Source organism: Aspergillus karnatakaensis (genome assembly GCF_047715665.1).
Source record: "Aspergillus karnatakaensis strain CBS 102800 unplaced genomic scaffold BJY04scaffold_105, whole genome shotgun sequence".
NCBI lineage: Eukaryota > Fungi > Ascomycota > Eurotiomycetes > Eurotiales > Aspergillaceae > Aspergillus > Aspergillus karnatakaensis.
The window spans coordinates 266-22,171 of record NW_027395817.1 but is presented as its reverse complement, the minus strand read 5'-3'; the positions used below and the strand labels follow the sequence as shown (position 1 = coordinate 22,171).

General features: G+C 54.9%; 7 protein-coding genes across 7 annotated transcripts; 3 read left to right on the top strand and 4 right to left on the bottom strand.

Moving 5' to 3' along the window:
- Nucleotides 1-955: 955 nt before the first annotated feature.
- On the top strand, nucleotides 956-1,646 carry BJY04DRAFT_211996 (uncharacterized protein; the record flags this gene model as incomplete). Its single annotated transcript, XM_073714483.1, has 3 exons — nucleotides 956-1,117; nucleotides 1,224-1,305; nucleotides 1,444-1,646. The coding sequence occupies 3 exons, from the start codon at nucleotides 956-958 to the stop codon at nucleotides 1,644-1,646; spliced, it is 447 nt and encodes a 148-aa protein (XP_073564354.1).
- A 293-nt stretch (nucleotides 1,647-1,939) lies between these two features.
- BJY04DRAFT_203708 (MFS transporter) lies at nucleotides 1,940-4,243 on the bottom strand. Its single transcript, XM_073713377.1, has 5 exons — nucleotides 3,714-4,243; nucleotides 3,405-3,645; nucleotides 2,945-3,332; nucleotides 2,663-2,864; nucleotides 1,940-2,560 (listed from the first exon to the last, which is right to left on the bottom strand). The coding sequence occupies exons 1-5, from the start codon at nucleotides 4,075-4,077 to the stop codon at nucleotides 2,274-2,276; spliced, it is 1,482 nt and encodes a 493-aa protein (XP_073564353.1). The 5' UTR covers nucleotides 4,078-4,243; the 3' UTR covers nucleotides 1,940-2,273.
- A 582-nt stretch (nucleotides 4,244-4,825) lies between these two features.
- On the bottom strand, nucleotides 4,826-6,145 carry BJY04DRAFT_203705 (uncharacterized protein). Its single transcript, XM_073713376.1, has 3 exons — nucleotides 5,478-6,145; nucleotides 5,118-5,399; nucleotides 4,826-5,048 (listed from the first exon to the last, which is right to left on the bottom strand). The coding sequence occupies exons 1-3, from the start codon at nucleotides 6,071-6,073 to the stop codon at nucleotides 4,937-4,939; spliced, it is 990 nt and encodes a 329-aa protein (XP_073564352.1). The 5' UTR covers nucleotides 6,074-6,145; the 3' UTR covers nucleotides 4,826-4,936.
- Nucleotides 6,146-6,665: 520 nt separating this feature from the next.
- BJY04DRAFT_225875 (cytochrome P450) lies at nucleotides 6,666-8,829 on the top strand (the record flags this gene model as incomplete). The annotated part of the gene is made up of 6 exons (XM_073718289.1): nucleotides 6,666-6,740; nucleotides 6,804-6,954; nucleotides 7,017-7,076; nucleotides 7,125-7,403; nucleotides 7,465-7,833; nucleotides 7,892-8,829. The coding sequence occupies 6 exons, from the start codon at nucleotides 6,666-6,668 to the stop codon at nucleotides 8,512-8,514; spliced, it is 1,557 nt and encodes a 518-aa protein (XP_073564351.1). The 3' UTR covers nucleotides 8,515-8,829.
- Nucleotides 8,830-14,292, bottom strand: BJY04DRAFT_12385 (uncharacterized protein). Its single transcript, XM_073708383.1, has 3 exons — nucleotides 14,076-14,292; nucleotides 13,481-13,986; nucleotides 8,830-13,407 (listed from the first exon to the last, which is right to left on the bottom strand). Exons 1-3 carry the CDS (start codon nucleotides 14,141-14,143, stop codon nucleotides 9,098-9,100), a joined length of 4,884 nt encoding a protein of 1,627 aa, XP_073564350.1. The 5' UTR covers nucleotides 14,144-14,292; the 3' UTR covers nucleotides 8,830-9,097.
- An 872-nt stretch (nucleotides 14,293-15,164) lies between these two features.
- On the top strand, nucleotides 15,165-20,215 carry BJY04DRAFT_211991 (uncharacterized protein; the record flags this gene model as incomplete). Its single annotated transcript, XM_073714482.1, has 8 exons — nucleotides 15,165-15,380; nucleotides 15,428-16,469; nucleotides 16,531-16,764; nucleotides 16,816-17,495; nucleotides 17,543-18,972; nucleotides 19,032-19,115; nucleotides 19,181-19,558; nucleotides 19,624-20,215. The coding sequence occupies 8 exons, from the start codon at nucleotides 15,165-15,167 to the stop codon at nucleotides 20,213-20,215; spliced, it is 4,656 nt and encodes a 1,551-aa protein (XP_073564349.1).
- A 277-nt stretch (nucleotides 20,216-20,492) lies between these two features.
- BJY04DRAFT_211990 (aminotransferase) lies at nucleotides 20,493-21,703 on the bottom strand (the record flags this gene model as incomplete). The annotated part of the gene is made up of 2 exons (XM_073714481.1): nucleotides 20,493-21,499; nucleotides 21,550-21,703. The coding sequence occupies 2 exons, from the start codon at nucleotides 21,701-21,703 to the stop codon at nucleotides 20,493-20,495; spliced, it is 1,161 nt and encodes a 386-aa protein (XP_073564348.1).
- Between the last annotated feature and the right edge of the window lie 203 nt (nucleotides 21,704-21,906).

Genomic DNA, 21,906 nt, shown 5'->3' with positions numbered 1-21,906 from the left:
TTGTCTTGAGGATCATAGTCGGAATACAGCTCTGATCACTGAGGTACTGGGGCGGTGATCCGACCTGTTGTCTCAGCTTGCTAGCTGCGAGCTCCTCGTCTACTGTCGATGAAGACTTGGCTATAAGAGTCATGTCCCAAAGATCAAGCTAATACTTGGACTAGTATTCTGGCCCCCACAGCCACTGACAGGGGCTCTGCAGTTACTAGTGCAGTACCGGGATTTAATTGCGTATCAGATGAATACCAGTGAGCTCGAGTGACAGGTGGATCGGCCTCTCAGTCGATCAGACTAGTTAGATGATGGTAACTCTAGTCTAGAGTCAGCTTACAGTCTCGTAGATTAATCACTCATTCGGCCAAGGCTGTTTTGGCCCCCTTGCATCCTTGCATCCTTGCATTGCCTTACATCTGGCGCTACTGCAGGAGTGGAGTCAATTGGAGTCTGAAGACTGCGAGATGCGTTGGCTTGATGGCTGGTACGATATACGTGTACCGCTGCTTTACTGACCTCGTATTTCCGTACAGTTTGTACCCGTTTCTTCGGTATTGAACATACATACATACCTCGATACGTATACTGTATAACAGGCTGGAGACATCATGGATGCTCATCCTCGTCCTCATCCTGATCAAAGCGTATCCGCAGCCCCATACTTCAGCTGGCTCATTAACGAACATCCTCAATCCCATCACCGTCCGCCAACGAGCTTCCACCACGCACCGCACATGGCCAGTCTGTCTCAGATGTCTCTATAAGCCCCCGGTCAGCGTGCTGGCCAAGGGAGGCAGCGCGTAACAAATCACAGCGGGAATTGCGCAAGCTGAGACATAAAATGAGGACCGGCCATCGAGGAAGTGGCAGTGGTATTGCAGTTGTACACCCATCAGATTAGATCCACTTTGCGCCTTGTCTGCTCGTCTCATCGTTGAGTATGCGTGCTGTCATGACTGGAATGGCCGCAGCCCGTCAATCCACCCTCCAGCTCTCTCGTCTGAGCTCCAGGTTTGCCTCGTCTGCTGCGGCCGTTGCTGAGGCCCCTGCTCCTGCTGCTGCTCCAGTTGCTGCTGCTGCGCCGCGAGAATGGCTCGTGTTGTTTCCGGATATGCCTAATGTGGTGAGTATGAGAAATGGAAATGACTCATTGTCTCATCAACTCCAGCGTCCTCCCTCACCCTAATCTCCGGTCATGTACCTCTTCTGATACTGTTCTGCTGGCCTAGCTTGACCGTCGACTGGAAATCCGCCCCCGACACTCCCCCAACTTTGTGCGTCTTCACAAAGAGCAATGGGTTACCTGGGCTGGTGAGTCATTTAGTTTTTTTTTTTTGGCTTCATCCCATCTTCCGTCTCTCTTCTGTCCTATATTTCTTAAACCCAAATCATCTTCGTGCCCTATTCTTCCTTTAACCCTGGACTAAACCAAGACGGCGGTGCATGTAGGACCCATCTTCGAAAAGCACACCTTCCCAGGAAACCCTCGCCGCCCATTCAAGGGCTCGGTGATGGTGATCAACGACGTGGGCAAGGAGCAGATTTGGGAGCGGCTGAGGAGTGACCCTTATATCCAAGAGAGGATCTGGGACTTGGACAACGCAAGGGTGATTCCTTTCGTTACTAACATGAGACGCACGCCGCCGAAGTGATGCACGTTTTGTTGTGTTAGTTCAACTTAGCCAAGTAAGAGAGATAATGCAGCAGACAATATGTTCTGTATATGTTGTCCAAAATTCCATGTATGCCTGTAGGATAGACGGATAATATCAAATCGATCATAGCAGTTTAGTCATGACCGTCAAACCTCTTTCTTGTTATGCGTGAAAGGTGAGGGGGATGTTAACTTGTTGTATTGATGAGACGTTGGCCGTTCAGTATAGCAGAAAAAATATATAACCCATATTTCATCGCTAGAAAATATATCTTAGTGAAAGGACTCGAACGGCAACAGCAGAAGCCGGTTCCCTTTTATATTCCACCAGATCACATCCCTCAGCTTGCCACAAAAGCACATCTACCCCTACTCTTTCTTTATTTAGGTATACACGTAACTCATGCCGATCCCGGTGTCCATCATTCCAACCACCGAAGAAAGAAAACGGCTGCCTGTCTGCAAGGCCAATCCATTCTACCCAACCCACTTATACATGCATATAGCTGTCTCACAGAAGCACCCTGCATCTCTTCACCCGTTTTATCTGAGCACTGACTACCCCTTCCCGTGTAATTTCACGTTTCAATTTCAATTCCACATCCATACGCACCAGTAGCACAGCTCATGCCCGTCCTGGTAATCTACCAGGTAGTAAAAAAACGGCTATACCTGCACAGAGCCCCGAGGCCACAAAGTAGGGTAGACCCACCCATGCATTGCCCAGGGAGAGACCAACTCGATACATCAGCGAGATTAACGGACCGGCAACCATGCTGCCGACAGCGAGGATGATGACGACGGTGCTGTACAGACTGGCCAGATTATTTGGGTGGGAGTCCTTCCAGAGAGCAGCTAGGAGACTCATTACGACGGGCTGGAAGCCTGCGCCGAGGGTGTAGATTATTAGACCTGGGTTGGGTTAATTGTGCTTGGAGTGCATGGGCGAGTTGGGGCGAGTTTTTGGTATAAAGTTTAGGTATGAGGGCAAAACAAACAAGCGAGGAGGCTCACCAAGGATTGCCGAGGCAACTGTGGGGGACATTGCGAGGATCAGGAGTCCTACGACGATGAGCCATAGACTCACGCGGGCAATCAACAGATCACGCCGTTGAGGATCACGGAGACGTGGACCCTTGACGATCAAGAGCAGGGACCCCAGGGCGAGAAGGAGCCCGAACTCCACGACCGCCCGCAGAGAAAGAAGCATGGCCGACTAGATAGGTATTGCATATACGTTAGTCCTTACCAGCTGTGGTAACTGTATTGAGGTAGAATAAGGTAGATCTCACATACCTGGGCGATCGACCAGCCATACCGAGTGGAAACGTACTGCAAGAGGAATTCCATCGACTGCACGCTAATCGTCAATACGAGGAGACTGAATACCAGACCCGCGGCCTTTCGATCCGACACGATACTACGGAAGGACTCCGCCAAACGGCCACGCAGGGTCGGCTCCTCTTCCTTGCAGCCGTTGATCGACGCAGCCAACGACCGTGACCCCCTGGCAAAGTCTAGAGTTTCGGGCAGGGCCACCAGCAAAACGGTAGCTAGGGCCTGAACGCCCAATCCTAGGAAGCAGGGAATCCACGCATTGTGGGCCATGAGGACCGAGGACAAGGGGTTGGCAAGGATATCGGAGATCAGTACCGCAGCCTGCAGCTGGAAGTATATGGTGGACCTTATTCAGGAACGTCTATGTCAGTAGACCATGTTGGAGCGAGTGAAACATGAACAGAAAAGAACAACATACCGCTTGTCACTCGGCGCGACATCAGCAATGGTCGTTTCCAAGACAGCGGTAGCAACCGCCGGACCACCACCCACGCATTGGAATAAAGACGAGATCCAGGTCAACTCCAAGGGCCACTGCATCCAGCACACGAGCAAGATCCACGCCGTCGACAGCGCCAGGCCCAAGAAGCAAAGTAGCAAGACTGGCCTGCGGCCTTTGGTGTCGGACAGCGCTCCGTAGGGGATGGCCAGGAATATGGCTTTGGAGGTGTTAGGGCTGACAACAGCGAATGCTCACTGTAGGTAGGTGAAACGAGGATCGACATACCAGGAATCCCATCAAACACCGTCTGCCAGCCAATCAAACGCGCGACCCCGGCCTGGATAGCTTCCGTTTTACATTGAGACTCGGGGATGCCCTGCATTGGGTCATGGCCATGGATTCGGTAGAATGACTCGCACAGGATAGACTCGAACAAGCGAACCTTCGGAGCACGCACGGCCGTAAGACCAATGTCCAAGATTAGAGTAGCTGATGCACATAGTAGAATGACATGGAGAACCTGTCTTCCTGACGGGGTCCGGGAGGGTGAAACCGCACCAGCTGAGTCGGTCATCAGGGGAGCATCTTCGGCGTCGGCTTCATCCTGCTCTAGTGAGCGGTGAGTCTCGTCTCGCACGTCGTGGCTCATAATGAAGATCAATAATCGAAGATAGGTGGAAAATGGTTGGTGCGCCAAAAGCGATGGCAGGTTGAGTAGTTGGCCGTGCGGCAAGCCCTAACTTGCGACAGCGACAAATTCTACAGTGGAAATCTGACAAAAGTCTCTACTATTTTCCAAACTCCATGCGGCAGCAACTGATGAATGCTCTCCCCATGGCCATGCTGGTACCCGCCGCGCAATCAGCACATACGGCAGTAAGCCATATTGCACCATTTCTACTGCATCCACTCAAGGCTCAGCAGCAATATGATCAAAGCGATAATTTCCGCTGGGGTCAAGGTGTATCCTGTAAGATACGATACGCATACGCATACGGACGCAACGGTATGAGATCTCATTTCATACCTACTAGTGGTAAATATCACTGAAGAAGACGGCCGTTACGGCCCCAACACTACCCACGGCGCCAGCCGCATTACGAGCATCTCCACGATGATCTGGAACTCTCATCTAATCTAATTAAGAGACATTGGCACCCTGCAGTGTGACAACCCCACGGTGGCCTGATGCAATTTTAGCCTATGGCTCATTACGATTGGATGAGGCTCGTCTGCCATGCGCTAGCCCAAGAGTCCGGGCTGATTCTTCATGCGTCCCAGCGAGTGATTTATTGGCTGCAGCGTCACAGCGTGGAGGTTGCCAAATGAAGGCAGATTACATGAAGATGGCGAACTGCAGTAGTCCACTCTTTATTGATTGGTGGAAATCTATCTACCAGCTTGATGATCTTGCAGATGAGCTAATAAGTGCATATTGCCCGCTAACAATGGCGCGTATATCAGATCGATCGATTGACTAACTATTACGTACAAAATTGAACAGGGGATCAGAGATTCTGTCCTATTCCAGGGGCCACCTTCTGCAGCTCGTCTAAAAGTTCCTGTAGCAATTTCTCCTGCGTGGCCTGGCCTTCTTGGCTGCCCACAAACGCTGCAGGTCTGGATGTATTCAGCTTGTCAGCCCTGTACGCATCAAAAAGGCAAAAGTGGATGACAGGAGACGCTTACTCGGTCACTTTACAATCACGCAGGTACTTTCCATTTGTCTCACCGTCATCAGCCGCAGCAGCATGGACCAATGTCCGGCTGCCCTCCTCAGCACTACGAGCAAGGACAGCCATGATGGGACCTGTCAGAAGTCGAGCCACTAGCGGGGTCTCACGCAGAAGCCCCGTCTTGCATAATCCCGGCGACACGGCGTTGAGTGTCACAGGGCGCTTGCCGGATTGGCCAAGGCGTTCTGCAAGGGCACGCACGAGGTAAAGCTGGATAAGCTTACATGTATCGTAGCTGAAGGTTCATCAGTCTGGGCGTTCTGGAAGGACTTCGCGGACCCCGCCAGACAAGGGTGGAGTCGGGTATTCTTACCGTTCATCCATGTTTGCCTGCTTCTCGTCCTTGAGTGCGTCGAAGATTCGCGCGGCTTTCTGCTCCGCAAATGCGGTTGTCTCGTGGCCCTCGCTAGAGACCACCACGACGCGGGGACGCGGGCCCGTGTCTCGCTCCTGCAACTTGGGCAGAAGAGACAGGATAAGTAGAAAGGTGGAGAGAACGTTTACCCGAATGGATCGTTCCACCCCGTCAACGAGCATCCACTTGTTCGTGGAGATGCCCGCATTTGCGACCACCACGTCCAACCGGTGGAGCCCAGTTGCCTTTTCCACCAGGCTCTGCACGCTGCGAACATTCTCTAGATCCAGAGGCCAGACTTCAACGACCCCGTGTACCCTGGTCGTCGCTTCTATTGACCTTTTTGCCTGCTCGCCCTTCTGCACGTCGCGAACGGCCAGAATGACCGTGGCCGCCTGCAGTCGCACAAAGTGTCGCGCGGCCTCTAGGCCAAGGCCGGAACTGCCCCCTGTCACTATGATTACGGCATCCTTGAAGCTGTGGGTAGGATATGGGAGCTTCGAGAACTGGGAGGAGAAGAAACGAGAAAGGTAAGAACGTCCTGGAGCTGCCATGATGCGGGTTCAATCGATTCGATGAGAATGTAAGGGTGGGAAATTTAGGACTTGGTCAATAAAAAGCAAAGTCAGCCGTGAGGACTCCACCTTCTTATTGGCGCGACATATAACCTTTCATGGCGCAGGGGTGGCTTTGGAAAGTACCGTCGATGGATCTGCGGGAGATCGATGAGCGACTAACTGTCCACACTAGAAAAGACACTAGTACCAGTATGCTGGTCCAGCTGCTACATCGGTAATACGATACCTGACAGTATCCGATACAAAGCCTTTGTTCGCACGCTCATACCGCTAGTACGCCAGGATCTGCATCCTTCATCCTGCATGCATACCTGTCCACCATTCTCCATGCTACGAGTACAACGCTGGTCAGCTCCTGTAGTAGGCTGAGTTCGAGCCAACTGCGACAGGCAGAGAAGGGGGCTTGTCAGGAGGTGGGGTTGCAAAGTTGGTTGCAAGGTTGTCCATGGCCTGACATCTGAGGATGCCATTTCCTCCTGTCCCTCAGCATATTTGACTCGGACTAGGTTCTTCTCACTTAGAGAGGTATCACAACTGCATTGAGAGGTTGAGACACTCCTAGTCCAATATGCTGCCTACCTACTTTGCTACTTCGAACGTACTAGCCGCGTTCGCGGTGTGGACGGGAGTGGTTGTACTTGCGGTAAGTCGACTTTGTCTGAGTCTTCGGTATTGATGAGCTAGCGACTGACACTAGACGTGATAGTTCACCATTTTCTGTGTTCGTCGATTGTACTTCCACCCGTACTCCAAGTACCCCGGGCCTCTACTGGGCAAACTCACCAACTACTATGCGGTCTGGCACTCATGGAAAGGCGACCAGCACCTTGATATGTGGCGCTGCCACGAGAAGTATGGTGGGTGGTGTCAGCTCTTTCCAAAGGAAAAAAAGCATTGACTGATATATCTGGATGGTTAGGCCCTTATGTTCGTTACGGGCCCAATGAGCTGAGCATTAACACTGCCGCCGGTTTGAAAGGTACGTTGGCAATCCCTTCAATAATATATATATACTGATAGGTCAAAGAGATCTACTCTCACGGCCGTAACTTCAAAAAATCGGTCAAATACAACGCCATGGTACACCAGGCCGCGAACACCTTGACTACGATCGACAAGCGCAAGCACGGCAAGAAGCGCCGCTTGATCAGCCAGGCCTTCTCCGATGCAGCATTCCGGAGCTACGAGGAAACCATACAGGAGAAGATAGCGCAGCTCTGCACGGCCCTCCGTCGGCGAAGCGACAATTCAAATGACCTTGTTCCAGATGGCACCTGGGGGCCGGTCAAGAACATGTCCCACTGGTGTAAGTTATCTCATGTACCTATCTTTATTAGCAGACTTTGGTCTTAATTAATGCGATGCAGGTGACTGGTTCACATTCGACGTCATGTGCAGTGTCATCTTCGGCGTCCCCTGGTCCTCGCTAACAGAGAAGAAATACCGACACGTACCGCACATCATTGAAATTTCTAATGTGCGAGTTGGTTGTCTGATCGAAGCCGGCGGCTCTAAAAACCTCAAGATCGACAAGTACCTCTTCCCCGCGGCCATTGCGGCTCGAAACCAGTTCGTCAAGTTCGTCGGCGAAATCATCCATCAGGGACTCGCCTTGTCAGCCAAGGGTACCATGAAAGGCGCCTTCACCATGCTTCGCGATGCAACGGACCCTGAAACACAGGAGCCCCTTTCCTTCAAGGAGCTTTGCGGCGAGAGCGCAACCTTGGTGGTCGCTGGTATTTCGCATCAGATCCTCATTTTCATCAAGTAGAAAGAGCTAACTCATCTGCTCAGGAACCGATACCACCTCAACTGCACTAGCGGCGTCCCTCTACTACCTCTGCAACCACAGTCAGGTCTACGAACGCGCCGTGCAAGAAGTCCGCAGCACGTTCCAATCCCGGTCTGAAATTGTTCTCGGCCCCAAAGTAAACTCCTGCACGTACCTCCGCGCCGTCATCGAGGAGAGCATGCGTCTGTCGCCGTCGGCCCCCGGCCCCCTCTGGCGCCAGGCCGAAGAGGGTGGAGCGACCGTAGATGGTCAGTACATTCCCCAGGGTCTTGAGGCAGGCACATGTGTCTACGCCATCCAGCACCACCCGGAGATCTACCCGGAACCCTTTAAATTTATTCCGGAACGGTGGCTGGGACCCGAGGCTGTGCCGGAGGCATATCGCAGTGAGTACTCGCCGTTTGCGGGCTTCACGCCCTTCTCAATCGGGCCCAGGGGCTGTATCGGGAAGCCACTGGCTTATGTTGAGTTGACTTTGACATTGTCTCATATTCTGTATGCTTTTGATATGCGGTTGCCTCAGGGTGTTAAGGGGAATGAGGAGGCTGAGTACGGGCTGAAGCTGCATATCACGGCTGCGAAGGAGGGGCCTTTGGTTGAATTTAGGCCTCGTGCGGTGGTCTAGGGAGATTTGTGTATATTTGTTCATTCCCGGATAAAGTTGAGGGTTCATAACAGGTCGTGAGTTGGATTGTATGCGGTAGGCAAATATACTTGTAGCGGTGATACTATATATATATTCCTCGTTACATGGAAAATCACGCTCGGAAGCTGAAGACTATGTCTTATAGGTCTATATTCCTCCAGAGGATAGAGCCAGCACATACGGATATATATTTCATCATCTTACTGCAGATATCTGTTTCACCAGTGATCCATGATCTGCAGAACCTACAACTGCTTGGGATAGGCTTGCCGAGCCACCCTATCATCATACCTTGAAGGCTTGTTTGTGAAGCACTGCGAAACAATCTATATGCGGTTGCCTAATAGCGGGGCATATGGGACTTGTCCCTCTATTTTGTATATAGATCTTTCGCGGAGTAGACGGTGGTGCCTCTTTCCAATGCTATATATATTATGTGCCCAGATCCTTGCGTCGCTTCCAGCAAGTCATTTCTGTCCCCGACATATGCTACTCTCATTGAGATTGAAATAATACATTACTAAATACTTGGCAACTGTGCAGAACTCCCAAGACAAACAATCTAAAACCTCATTGTGGGATCGAGCAAGGTCTCCATCTCTTTCTGCGGCGCCCAGGGTGGCGCACTCTTCAACTCAAACAGCCTGTTTCCAGCAAACCCGCGATAGAAAAACGCATCCGCCTTCTTCTGCCTCTTGGTCCGCTTCTCTACATAGACCTCATACTCCTGCTCCTCCAGCGTCGCAAACAGGTACTTTGGATGCACCACAATCGTCTGAGCGCCCTTCTGCCCAAACCCAAAACTCGTGATGCTAACAGCCCGCATACTCCCCCTCCCAGTATCCAAGCTGCGATTCAAGAATGCAATCTGCTCGTTTTGCTGCAGCTCTGCCTCTACGTTATCGAGATTGCGGTTCCCCGGGACGATGCCCGTGTCGAGGATTTGGAGCGCGCCGTTTAGCATCCAGGCCCCGGCAGCGCCCTTGGGGTGGCCCGTGAGGTATTTCTGGAAGACGCCGAGAATGACATTTCCCTTTTCGCGGCCGAGGTGGGAGAGCTGGGCTTGAATGAGGCTGCATTCGTTTTTCTCGTTCAGCTTCGTCGATGTTCCGTGGAAAGAGGCCACGTCGAGGTCGTCGATCGTCAAGCCCCAGACGGCTAGGGCGCCGCGCAGAGGCGCGATGCTGGGGTCGTCATGCCAAAAGGTGTTGCCGAGGTGGTACTGGGCGTTTTTAAGCTCTTTGCGGGCGTCGGCATCGATCTGGGCTGTGCGCTCGCGGATATACGTCTCGACGTCGGGTTCCTCGATGTTGGCGATTTCAAGCTGCAGCTCCTCGAGGGCGGTTTCACGCGCGAACTCAATCTGCTTCTTACGAAAGTCGAGACGCTTGCGCCGGTTGGACAGTTTGAGAAGCGGCGACGGAATGAGCGAAGAGGACTCACGAGCCTTGGAGAGAATTCCCCTGCCAGGTGCCGGCACCGACCGGCTTGCCTTGTCGCTGGATGTCTCGACAAAGGCAACTACGCCGCGCAGAGGCAGACCCATCTCGATGGCGAGACTTGCGGTTGTGAGGATTTGCACTCCGCAGCCGTGAGACTCCATGAAGCCGTTGCGCGTGCTTGCAGCGGGGCGAGACATCTCGGAGGCCTCGCGGCCCTGCTCGAACTCGTCAACCGTGTTGGCGGTGGCTTTCATGTTCGCGAACTCATAAAGCACCTCCTCACCAAAATCATCGCCGCCGCCGACGAAGCAGAACTGAGCCTTCCCACTGACGAGCGTGTCGTAGCCGAGCTCGACGGACTCGATGGCCGTTGCGCAGGCGCCCACGGGCGTGCGGATAGGACCGGCAGAGGACATGAGAAGCATGTTCATCCAGGCGCCGATCGTGTTGACAAACGTTTCCTGCAGGATGTCCTTTTGCACTTCCTTCTCCATGTACCGCCCGCGATACATCTGCTGGAGCGAGTTGAACCCGCCCAGGGAGGATCCGACGCAGTTGCCGGCCTCGGAGACATGGATATACTTGTATATCTCGTAGGGATCGGTGATTCCCGACGAGAGGAGTGCTTCGATTGAGCAGACCAGCATGTACAAGGTCACCGGGTCTACCTGAGAGATTACATCGTCCGGGATGCCGTACTTGCGTGCGTCCCAGCCTGTGGGAATCTGCCCGATGACCATGCGATCTAGCCGCAGCGCCTTGGGGACCATCAACTTGGCCCCTTTTTTCAAGACGACACGGCATTGATCACCCCCAGCCGGATCGGGGATAACGTGCACCTTGTCTCCGTGTTCAAGCTTCATTTGCTGCGCTGTCGCCTCGGGAACCTCTAGGTCCGGAAAGTCCTCCTGGATGAGCACTTCGTGCAACAGCTGCTTGTGCTCGGGATGGTAGCTTGCCCCGAAACGGTCGGGCTCAATGAGACGAATGCCTGTGTGGGAAAGAATGTGCTCTTCGTATCTCTGCTTGATCTCGTGGTCAGGGACACGCTCGTTGGTCTTTGCGTCCACCCAGCCCGGTGCAGCCTTGTCATAACGAATCAGTCCCATCATCCACGCCATTTCGACGCAGCCTTCGAGGGAGAATTCCCCGTAGGCTTCCATCTCCCACCGCGTGCGCGAGTTGCCCCATGGTCCGATCTCGCCGAATCCGGTCACCACGACGACACGGTCTAGGTCGACCATACCTTGCCGGACGTTTGCGAGTGGTTTGATGTCGCGTTCATAATCGAGCGTTGGTGGGAACTCCAGACGGACATGTGCCGTGGGAGTGGCAGTAGCCGTGGCCGTTGGTTCATCAACTGCAGTAGGCGTCGTTGGGCCCTCTGAGCATTTGGCTTCCATTTCCAGCTCATCCAACAGATCCCTGCGTGTATTTGCCGTCTCGTTAATGTCCGTGCGCAGGTCCTGTACCTTCTGTTTGAGACCCGGCACAGCGCCCATGCGACCGGACAGGTCGGCGTACAAGGGCGCCTCCTCGCAGAGACTGCACATGGGGTTGAACATGAGACACAGGAGACACTGGGCCATTTCCTGCTGGGAAAACGTCCGGCAGCCTAGCTCCTCAATCCCCTGCGCTACGAGATTATTCCCGCTCATGAGGCCCGTTCCTCGCGTCCACCCGATCACGGCACCGCAGACGGAGAGATAGTCCGACCAGTCCTCCGAGTGCCACCGGTTGAATAGTGCCTCCAGACCCAGTTTGGACTCGCTGTACAGCCCGTCTCCACCGAAGACTCCGTGGTTGGGCGACAGCGGCAGGATGACTTGAGTTGGTCGAGTGTCGGAGCCCTGCGCTTCTTTGCGAGCCTTGACAGACCCGAGGAGGCGCAGCGTGTTGACCATCATGGTTCGATGAGCGAGCTCAGAATGGGGATCGATCTTTTCAATTGTTCGGCCGTTTTCAGGCATAGCCGCGAAAGGCAGGATGTGGTCGAGATCCCAATGGAGACCGTCATAGATGTAATCGACTAGCGCGTTGACATCTTGCACGCTGGCCTGGTTGAACGGTACGACGACGAGCTCCGACCCGCGAGACCCAACCTGGGTATACAGGTCTTGGTACTTGCGAACAACATTGGAAGAGAAGCGGCTGGTGGTTACAATCACGCGAGCACCGCCAGCCAGTAGGCCCTTGAGCACTTCGGCGCCAATGGAGCCAACTCCTGCCCCAGTGATAAGAACCGACCGCCCAGCAAAGGATTCTCCGGTTGTTGTGGCTTGCTCCAGCACGGCACGATACTGTTCGGTGAGGTCGCGGCTGTATATCCAGGTTGAACATCCATCCGTCCGCTGTTTGAGATGCAGAAACGGTTCCGTATCTTTTGGTATATGGACCAGATCTGCGAGCGGCACCGGCTCAGTCCGGTCATGCTCTGTGTAGGATATGTCGCCCTCTGCACTGATTGTGGTGGATGGACCCCGATTATCAGGCTGCGCCAGGTATCTCGGACCGTGGAGCAACGACTCGCGACACCGCTGCGCAAGCTGCGTAAACAAAGACGACAGTGCGGGCTGGTGCTCAAACCTGCCCACAATCCGCTGCAGCACATCTAACAGCCTCGGGTCCGCCGCATCCTCAACATGCTTGCATCTTCTCGTCGCCAGATCAATCTCCACCCCCGTCTTCCCGTCTGCTCTCGACACCTCATAATACAACTGCAGCAAATCCTGCAATGCCCAGCTCCAGGCACTATCAAACCTCCTCGCTTTGCGCGCACTAAATACCGGCTGCACGCCATCGGTAAAATCCTCCCCCAGCTCCTGATGGATCTGGTCCAGCGCCAGGCGCAGATCCTTCTCCACCCTCCCCTGCAGATCATGCAGCGCACGCCGGTCGCCATCGAGATCGAGATCGAGATGCTTGGCGTAGATCTTCAGCAGGGCCTTTGACAACTCCTGCTGCCCGCCCGTTAAAGCCGCCAACATCTTCTGATCCATCACCATCGCACCGCCTCTCATGCCGGACGCCTCGTCAGCGACTCCCGAATTCGCATCTAACGTCAACCCCCGCTCAGCGGCGTAGAACTGTACCAGCCCGTCAAAGAACCCCTGCGCCTCAGCCTCCTCCTTCAGTCGATTCGCAGGCTGCTGCGCAATCGCCAGAAGCAGGATCGAGTCCTGACACCCCGGGCCCAAGCCCCATCGGGTCTGAAGGTACGATCTTGTGGAGGCGACCGTGAACTGACCGGGCATTTTAGCAGCAAACATGGCATGGAGCATTTTCAGCATGACCTTGCGCATTTGGCCCGAGAAGGTCTTTTGGAGGGCGGCGCTGAGGTCGTTGATAGGGAGGTCTTCGGCGCGGTCAGGGAGAGAGCCGAATTCGCTGGCGAGGTCGCCGATGATTTCGTTTTCGAGGGTGGAGCGGCCTATGGTATGGTATGGTTAGATATCGCGGTGCAATAAGCGAGGGGAAGCAGGAGGCGTTGATTGGCTACTTACCACCAGATAACGATTTGATACTCTGTGTCCCGACTACATCTGCCAAGGCGATCTTCAGGATTCTAGATAAGAGGGTGCGGACGATCTCGAAGGCTTGCGCCGGTTGGTCTTGGATGCCACCGGCGGGTGCTAGGGCTTTGGTGGCGGGCGCCTGAGCGGGCGCCGCGACGGGAACGGGAACGGCAACGGCAACGGGAACGACGGGAGGACCAGCAGCGGGAGGGGTGGAAGGGGCAGCGGAAGGCTGGCTGGGCGCCTCCGCTCCAACGCCAACCGCGACACCATCATCCTCATAGTAGATATCCTTACCCTGCTTCTCCGAGGCTAGTAGCTGGCGATTTAGTAGCGAGGCTCGGTCGCTCTGCAGGAATTTGGCCTGAACGGTCTGCTTGATCATGTTGGTAAGGGTTGCGGCCGGGCCAATCTCGATGATGCGTTCGGCGCGGTACTGGCCGAGCACGACATCTTGAGTTTCAATCCAGCGGACGGGAGAGGCAAATTGGTATCTGGTCGATGCAGGGAGATGTCAGCATCAACATCAACAATGCAAGGTACACATGTAGGTAGGACAAGGTGGAGATGGTGTGAAACGCACGACATCAGCTCCAAGAGCAGGGTATGGGCGAGCTTCCGCTGCGCACCATCATCTTGGGCGGCGACCATGGCTGGTCGGTTCTTCTTTTTCTCTTTCTTTCTTTGATGAGTTGGGGTGACTGAGAGGAGATGGTCTAAAAGATACCTCTCAAGACTCTGAACGAGCTTGTGCTACAGTTATACCCTGTGGATCAGGGGCATGGCTTCTATTTCGGAAAATCCATCAGCAGGCTTTGAGATGACCTGGAAGCTGCTTCCAAGTGTCTAGGTGCTTGCACAAGGCTAAGCAGGTGTTCGATCTGGCCACTTGGGTGTTCCTGCAATGTTGGATAGTCCATGTAGAGTGCGTCGGAGCATTGGGGGGTAGTATGTATTACGGTATCATGCATGGTATTGTTGTATTACCGTATTGTAGTACCACCGTATCGTCGTCAGAGTACCGTATGTATGGTACGCACAGGCTGTGGAGGATAATGATTGTGATTGGCGTGCTCGGAAAGGCTAACCTTAAGCTTAAGGGCCGGAGAGATCGCCGCATGACTGCTCTCGACTCTTCACCCACGAAGCTTAGTCTCGCCCTCCCATGGCTTCTCGGACTTCCGTCCACGCGGTTGCCATCGATTCTCCGTGCTCTTGGCCATTGGGGGCCGATTCTTCAGCTGCTGCACCCATACGATTACGAGCTACGGCTACTCGATGTCGAACGGTCCCAGATCCCGAAGCATAGCATACCGTACCCGCAGTCCCGACACGCAGCTCTAAGCTGAGCTGAGCCCCCTCTGCTCGTCTCACACCCCCTTCTCCTTGCCCCGCCACTGTCAGGCAAACACAGCCTTTGGTTTTTGGTTTGGGTTCTGCTTTTGGCTCCGGGCGCACACGTGAGAGGTGGACTGGCTTAGGACCCGCTTGCCTAATCTTGTGCTGTGCTGTGCTGTGTGTCGTCTGGGGCAGTGACCGACAGCATCCCCCAGGCAGACACGCAGCGACTTAGTGAAGAGTCCATATCTCCCCAGAAATTTCAGAAGGCTGGGCCATTAGGACGGGGAATGGAATTGAACCTCTATCCTTGTTTGCTATCTTTGAACTCGCCATGGCGGGCTCTTGCACGATCGCTGAGCACAACCACTTCGGCCCCATAGTGGGAGAGGCATGCTATGGGGGGTTGGACTTTACTTTGTATTTTGAGGAAGCCTTTCTATCTGTTGTTCCTGCCGCGACGTTGATTCTGGCGGCTACGGTCCGGTGTTTCCTACTGCGTGGCGCCAGTTTCAAGGTTAGAGGGGGCTGGTTGCACACCTTGAAACTGGTATGTCGTCTGAACTCTCATGAAACATAACTAACCCGCCAATATAGCTATTCCATGCGCTACATTCCATCTCGCAAGTACTGTTACTGGCATTCTGGATGAAACCCAGGACCCCGAGGACGGATCTCACCATTGCATCAACAGTCCTCCGACTCATCGCCAGTCTCCTCTGCGGATACCTCTCACACCTCTCACATTATCGCTCTCTTCGTCCATCAAAGATCCTCAGCATCTACTTCCTTCTCACCTTACTCTTTGATATTCCCGTTGCCCGCACAATATGGACAATCCAAGGCCTGCACAAGGTCTCGGCCATCTTCATCGCCAGCATAGCCATCCGAGCCCCCCTGCTGCTCATCGAGATCTGGGAAAAGCAGCGCCTTGCCAGACCACGATACGCCAGCCCAGCACCCGAGGATTTCACCGGCGTCGTCAACCGCAGTCTCTTCTGGTGGCTGAACCCGCTGTTATTCCGTGGCGCACGCACCGCCCTCTCAATGAGCGACCTCTTCCACCTTGAGAGCCCTCTACTCCCGGACCCAGAGGGCAAACACCGCGTCGTCGCCCACTGGGAGGCGGTCGCCAACAAGGACAACCCTGGCGCGATGAACCTACCCATGGCCAAAGCCTTCAAATGGGAGCTGTTGGCTGGTATCTTCCCACGGCTCTGTCAGAGCGGGTTCATCATCGCGCAGCCGTTCCTCGTCCGCACCACGGTCGAGCTGTTTGTCTTCAGGGACCGGCCGGATGCACATAGCAAGGGCATTCTCTTGATTGGCGCGTACGCGCTCGTCTACGGAGGTATCGCCGTGGCGACCGCGACAGCGCAGCACAAAACGTACCGGGTGATTACGATGATGCGCGGGGCGCTAGTAGATATGATTTTCGAGAAGAGCACGGCGATCAACGCGCATCGGAACGATGACTCGGCGGCCCTGACGCTCATGAGTACGGATATTGAACGCATTACGCATTGCGGGAGGTATATCCATGATACGTGGGCGAGTCTGATTGAGATTGGCATTGCGTTGTATCTGTTGTATCGAGAGTTGGATACGGCGGGAATTGCGCCGATCATTATTGCTTTTGGTGAGTCTGGAATCATATTGCTTCTCTTTCAATCGCAGTCTAACATGGGTAACCTGGGTAGGATGCACGGTCATGGCCATGAAGATTGCCATGATGGCCGGCGAGCGCCAGAATCTGTGGATCGAGGCAATTCAGAAACGAGTCGCGATTACGGCGGAGATGCTGGGCTCAATGAAGGGAGTTAAGATGTCCGGGTTGACGGATCTTCTGTATAACAAGATCCAGGCCCTGCGGGAGCATGAGATTCTTGCGTCACAGCAATTTCGCTCGCTTTTAATCGCCGTTGTTGGGCTCTGTAAGTCTTTAGTCTGGGTTTGATGCATGATCTTGCTAACTAGCAACGCAGCCAACTTCAACACGCTCATCACGCCGATTGTCAGTTTCACCATCTACGCGCTGGGTTCGGGAGACGCCCCGGATGAGATTCTCGGGAGTGCGCGTGCTCTTACATCGTTGACCCTCTTCAACCTCTTCGCGGTCTTCATCGGCACCCTAGTCGAGTCTATCAGCGAGACAGCCATGGCGCTCGAGTGCCTTGATCGGATCCGCAAGTACCTCGCCCAAGACCCGCACCAGGATCCCCGCGAGATCATTCTGTCGCCCCTAAGCGAAAAGACGCCCTGTATTGAGGCGTTGGATGTGGACATCGGATGGAAGGGCGGCGAGGAACCGATCTTGCACCGTCTGTCCTTCCGCATTGAACCGCATACGCTGACCATGATCGTGGGTGCTGTGGGGTGTGGGAAGACGACGCTGGTGAAGGCAATGCTCGGCGAGGTAAACTGCCTAACGGGTAGGCTGAAAGTGCATTGTGACCGGATGGCATATTGTGGGCAGGAGGCGTGGTTGACCAACGGCAGTGTGCAGGAGAATATCCTCGGCGGGTCCAAGTACGATCCGCCGTGGTATTCGACCGTTGTTGCCGCCTGTGGGCTGGAGAAGGACTTTGCCGAGTTGAATGCCGGTGATCAAACTGCGGTGGGCAGTAAGGGCGTCTCACTGAGTGGTGGGCAAAGGCAGCGATTGGTATGCTTCTTTGCGTCCTGTTCAAGCAGTGATGACTAACGAGACAGGCCCTTGCACGAGCCCTCTACTCCAACGTCGAAACAATTCTCCTCGACGACGCCCTGAGCGGGCTTGACCCCGTCACCGACGAACACATCTTCACTCAGGTCTTTGGCCCCAGCGGCCTCGTCCGAAAACAGCGCTTGACCGTGATCATGGTCACCCACGCCGTCCACCGACTCCCCTACGCCGACCACATCCTCGCCCTCAACACCGACGGCACGATCCTCGTCCAAGGCACTTTCGACGACTGCGCCAAGCGTCTTGACTACATCCAAGGGTTTGCCATCGCCCAACCCCCCGCCATCCAGATGAAAAGCGCCATGCCCAAAGCCGTGGAAAAAGTCACCAAGCGAGCCCCCTACTCCGACGAGGCCATCTCCGATGCCCGCAAGACCAGCGACTACCAGACGTACCTATACTACCTGACCACAGTCCCCTGGCACAACTGGCTAGTCTACTTCGGGCTCATGGCCATCTTTGTCTTCCTTCAGGCTTTCCCCACCGTTTGGGTTACCTGGTGGGCGCGCGACAATGACGCGGAGCCAAACAGGAACCGAACGATGCGGATCGGCGTCTACTGGATGTTCGGCGTGCTGGGCGCCGTCTTCCTCCTGGCAACCGCCTGCTTCTACATGCTCAAGATCGTCGCGAAAACGGCATCGGTCATCCACTCGCGGCTGCTCCGCACGGTCGTCAACGCCCCCATGTCCTTCTTCGCAACCACCGACTCCGGAACAACCCTCAACCGCTTCAGCCAGGACCTCGAGCTCATCGACATGGAACTCCCCCTCGCCGTCCTGCAAACCTGCCTCGCGCTATTCCTCTGCGTCGCCCAGCTGATTATCATCGCCGTCTCGGCGCGCTACATCACCGCCGTAATCCCGCTCTGCGTTGCAGCCTACTGCCTCATCGGCACCTTCTACATGCGCACCTCGCGACAGCTCCGCATCATGGAAATCGAAGCTAAATCCCCGCTGTTCTCCAACTTCCTGGAGCTCCTCAACGGTCTGATCACCGTCCGCGCCTTCAACTGGGCGGAGCAATACAGCCGGCGCAACCGGGCGCTCCTCTCCGAGTCCCAGCGACCGTACTACCTCCTCTACGCGGTACAGCGGTGGCTCAGTCTCGTGCTCGACATGACCGTAGCCGGATTCGTGCTTGTGCTTATGGGGATTGCGGTGGGGACGATGCATAGCACGAATGCGAGCTCGCTGGGTCTCGCGCTGGTGAATGTTGTCTCGTTGAGCGCGAGCGTCAAGGCGTTGATTACGGATTGGACGGTGCTGGAGACGAGTCTGGGGGCTGTGACGAGGGTGAAGTATTTTACGGAGGGGATGGAGTCGGAGGAGGGCGGCGGGGAGGAGAGGGATCTTCCGCCGGATGGGTGGACGAGCGGGGGGGTGGTCGAGTATAGGAATGTCTCGGCGACTTATCGGTTTGTTTGTTTTTTTCCTGAAGATAAATCCACGACTGACAGGTATTGTATTGATACAGGGACCCATCCAAGCCCATGTTAAAGAATCTTTCCTTCCGCGTGGGGAAGGGCGAGAAGGTCGCCATTGTCGGTCGCAGTGGAAGGTACGTTGGATTCCCTAGCCCTGAACCTGAAATAAACAACTTGCTAACGACGACCAAACCACCAGCGGCAAAAGCACCCTCGTCTCCGCGCTCTTCCGGATGATCGAGCTCTGCAACGGCAGCATCACTGTCGACGGGATCAACATCACCACTCTCCCGCGGCAAACCATCCGCTCCGCCATCATCGGCCTCCCGCAAGACCCGTTCCTGCTCGAAGGAAGCACGATCCGCGAAAACGTCGATCCCTTCGACTACTCCCCGGATGACGCAGTCATCAGTACCCTCCGCCTCGTCGGGCTATGGGAGATCCTCGGGGCCAAGGACGGTTTGGAGACGGTAGCGAGCCCGGAACTGTTCTCGCATGGCCAGCGGCAGTTACTCTGCATGGCCAAGGCGATGTTGCGGCAGGGGAGTATTATTGTTTTTGATGAGGCGACAAGCGGGTATGTATTCCTTCATTTCACTGTTCGAGATGAGATATATGCTGACAAAAATACCTGGTGAACAGAGTCGACCCCGAAACCGACGACATGATGCAATCTCTCATCCGGAGCTGCTTCGCCTCACACACCGTGCTGACCGTCACGCACCGCCTCGACACAATCATCGACTACGACCGCGTCCTGGTCATGGACAACGGCATGCTCCTCGAAAGCGACCCGCCGCGGGCCCTTCTCGCGCGCCCTTCGGTCTTCCGCGAGCTATACAAGTCCTCGCGCGGCTGGGAGGAGTATGAGCGTCAAGAACGCGAGGAGGCAGAAGCTCGCAAGGCTGAGAAAGCTGAGAAAGAGCGGGCTGACGAGGAAATTAGAGGACGGAGGGGGTTGATTAGTGAGAAGGAGGAGCCCGAGACTGTAGGTGCGATTCGAGAACATTGGAATGTGGTGAATCAGTTGTTTGGGGGGATGATTCCGAGGGCTGTGCCGAGGACGAGGAGCAGGAGTCGGGAACATAGTGCAGAGAGGAGGGAGAGTAAGAGGTACAGTGGCGGAGACCCGGCAGAGGGCGATGGGGAGGGGCATGAGGGAGGTAACGGGGGGTTGTCGAGGATGGATACAAGGAGGCAGTTGACTGGTCTGGCTTCTAGGGGTTTGCATTAGGTCTTGGTTTCGTTTTCTTTTGTTGAGATTGTATTGTTTGTAATAAGGGGATCAATAGAGTCTGGTACATTCTTCGAAATATATATATATAATGGGCTTACTACAGCCAACACAGACCCGTTGCTCTATACTAAGGGAGTTGTATGCAGGAAGAAGAATGAAGCTAGCTATCTATCTGAGGTCGCTGTAGTAGGAGTGGGCGATAAACAGTCGACTACGCAGCTCACACACGGTAGCTAGGTATTTGTTAGTTAGGTGTCTCTTAAGGGGACAACACTCACCTCCAAGGATGCTCCACCAGGCCATACTGCACCTCTTCGAGCCACTTCTTCATCTGCAGACTCACTGGACCCGCTTCTTCTCCCTCCTTCAGACCACAGGAGATACTCCTCTCCCCCCATCGAATCGACATAACTGGCGATACCACCACCGCCGTCCCAGCCCCAAACACCTCCAGCAAGCGGCCCTCCTTCTCAGCCATCGCCAACTCCCCCATCGTCAACCTCCTCTCCACCACGTCCATCTCCTTCAGCCTCTCCCTGGCAAGCTCCAATATCGACACCCTCGTTACCCCCGGCAGAATCGTCCCATCCAACGGCGGCGTCACCAGCTCCCTCCTCCCCGTGGCAGCATTCACCCACACCACAAAGAGATTCATCGTGCCAGCCTCGGTGACAATCTCCTCCCCACCGGCACCATCAGCCAGAAGCCAGAGATTTTGGTGACTCCCAGCCTCGACGGCCGCTTCCTGGGGGACAATACTCGGCGCGTAGTTCCCACCGACTTTGAACTCCCCCACACCCCCAGGCCACGCACGCACCGGCTTCCCCGTCGCAAGCAACGTAACCGCCTTCATCCCACTCGCAAAATAATCCCCCATCGGACTCGCAATCACAAACAGCATTGCACTGCGGGGTCTTGACACACTGATACTCGCGTCTGTTCCGAGCAGTGTCGGTCGGAGGTAGAGCGAGTGGCCTGGTAAATGCGGGATAAATCGACTTTCGATCTCCACGTATTTCGCGAGATACTCCAGCACGCGGGATTCATCGAATGTCGGGAGCGCGAGTCTCGCTGCAGACCTGTTGAGGCGCGCGAGGTTCTTCTCGGGTCGGAATAACCGTGCGCTACCAGAGGGGTCCTTGTACGCTTTCATGCCCTCAAAGCAGGTGAATGCATAGTGCAGGACACAGGAGGCCGGGTCTAGACTGAGGTTGTCGTAGGGGATGATGCGGGCATTGTGCCAGCCTTGGGTGGTGGTCCATTCTAGTTGGAGGATGTGGTCTGTACGTTCACCATGAGTTTGCAGTTTACCTTGGTGTAAGGGGTACTACCTGTGAATGAGCGCCCGAACTTCAAGTCGGAAGGGTTGGGCTGGGGCTTGGGCGACTGGGTGTTCTGAATACGCAGATGTTGGAGGTGGGATGAATAGTGGCGCCTAGCGAGTGGGGGCCGCGGCCAGCGGTTCAAAGCCAGCAATCGCGCCATCGAGAGGAGTGACTGTCTGTCTTTGTCACTATAGTTAGACTGGCTGTCTGCTGCACTGGCACCTGGCAACGGGCAGTGATCGGCAGTATATAATTTGACCATTTCACGGCAGCTCTCTCCAGCAATTGGCCAGCTCGGTGGCCCCAAACAAGCTTACCCAAAGTTCTTAGTGCATCCGAGCAGGCCAGTCAGATTGTGCCGAT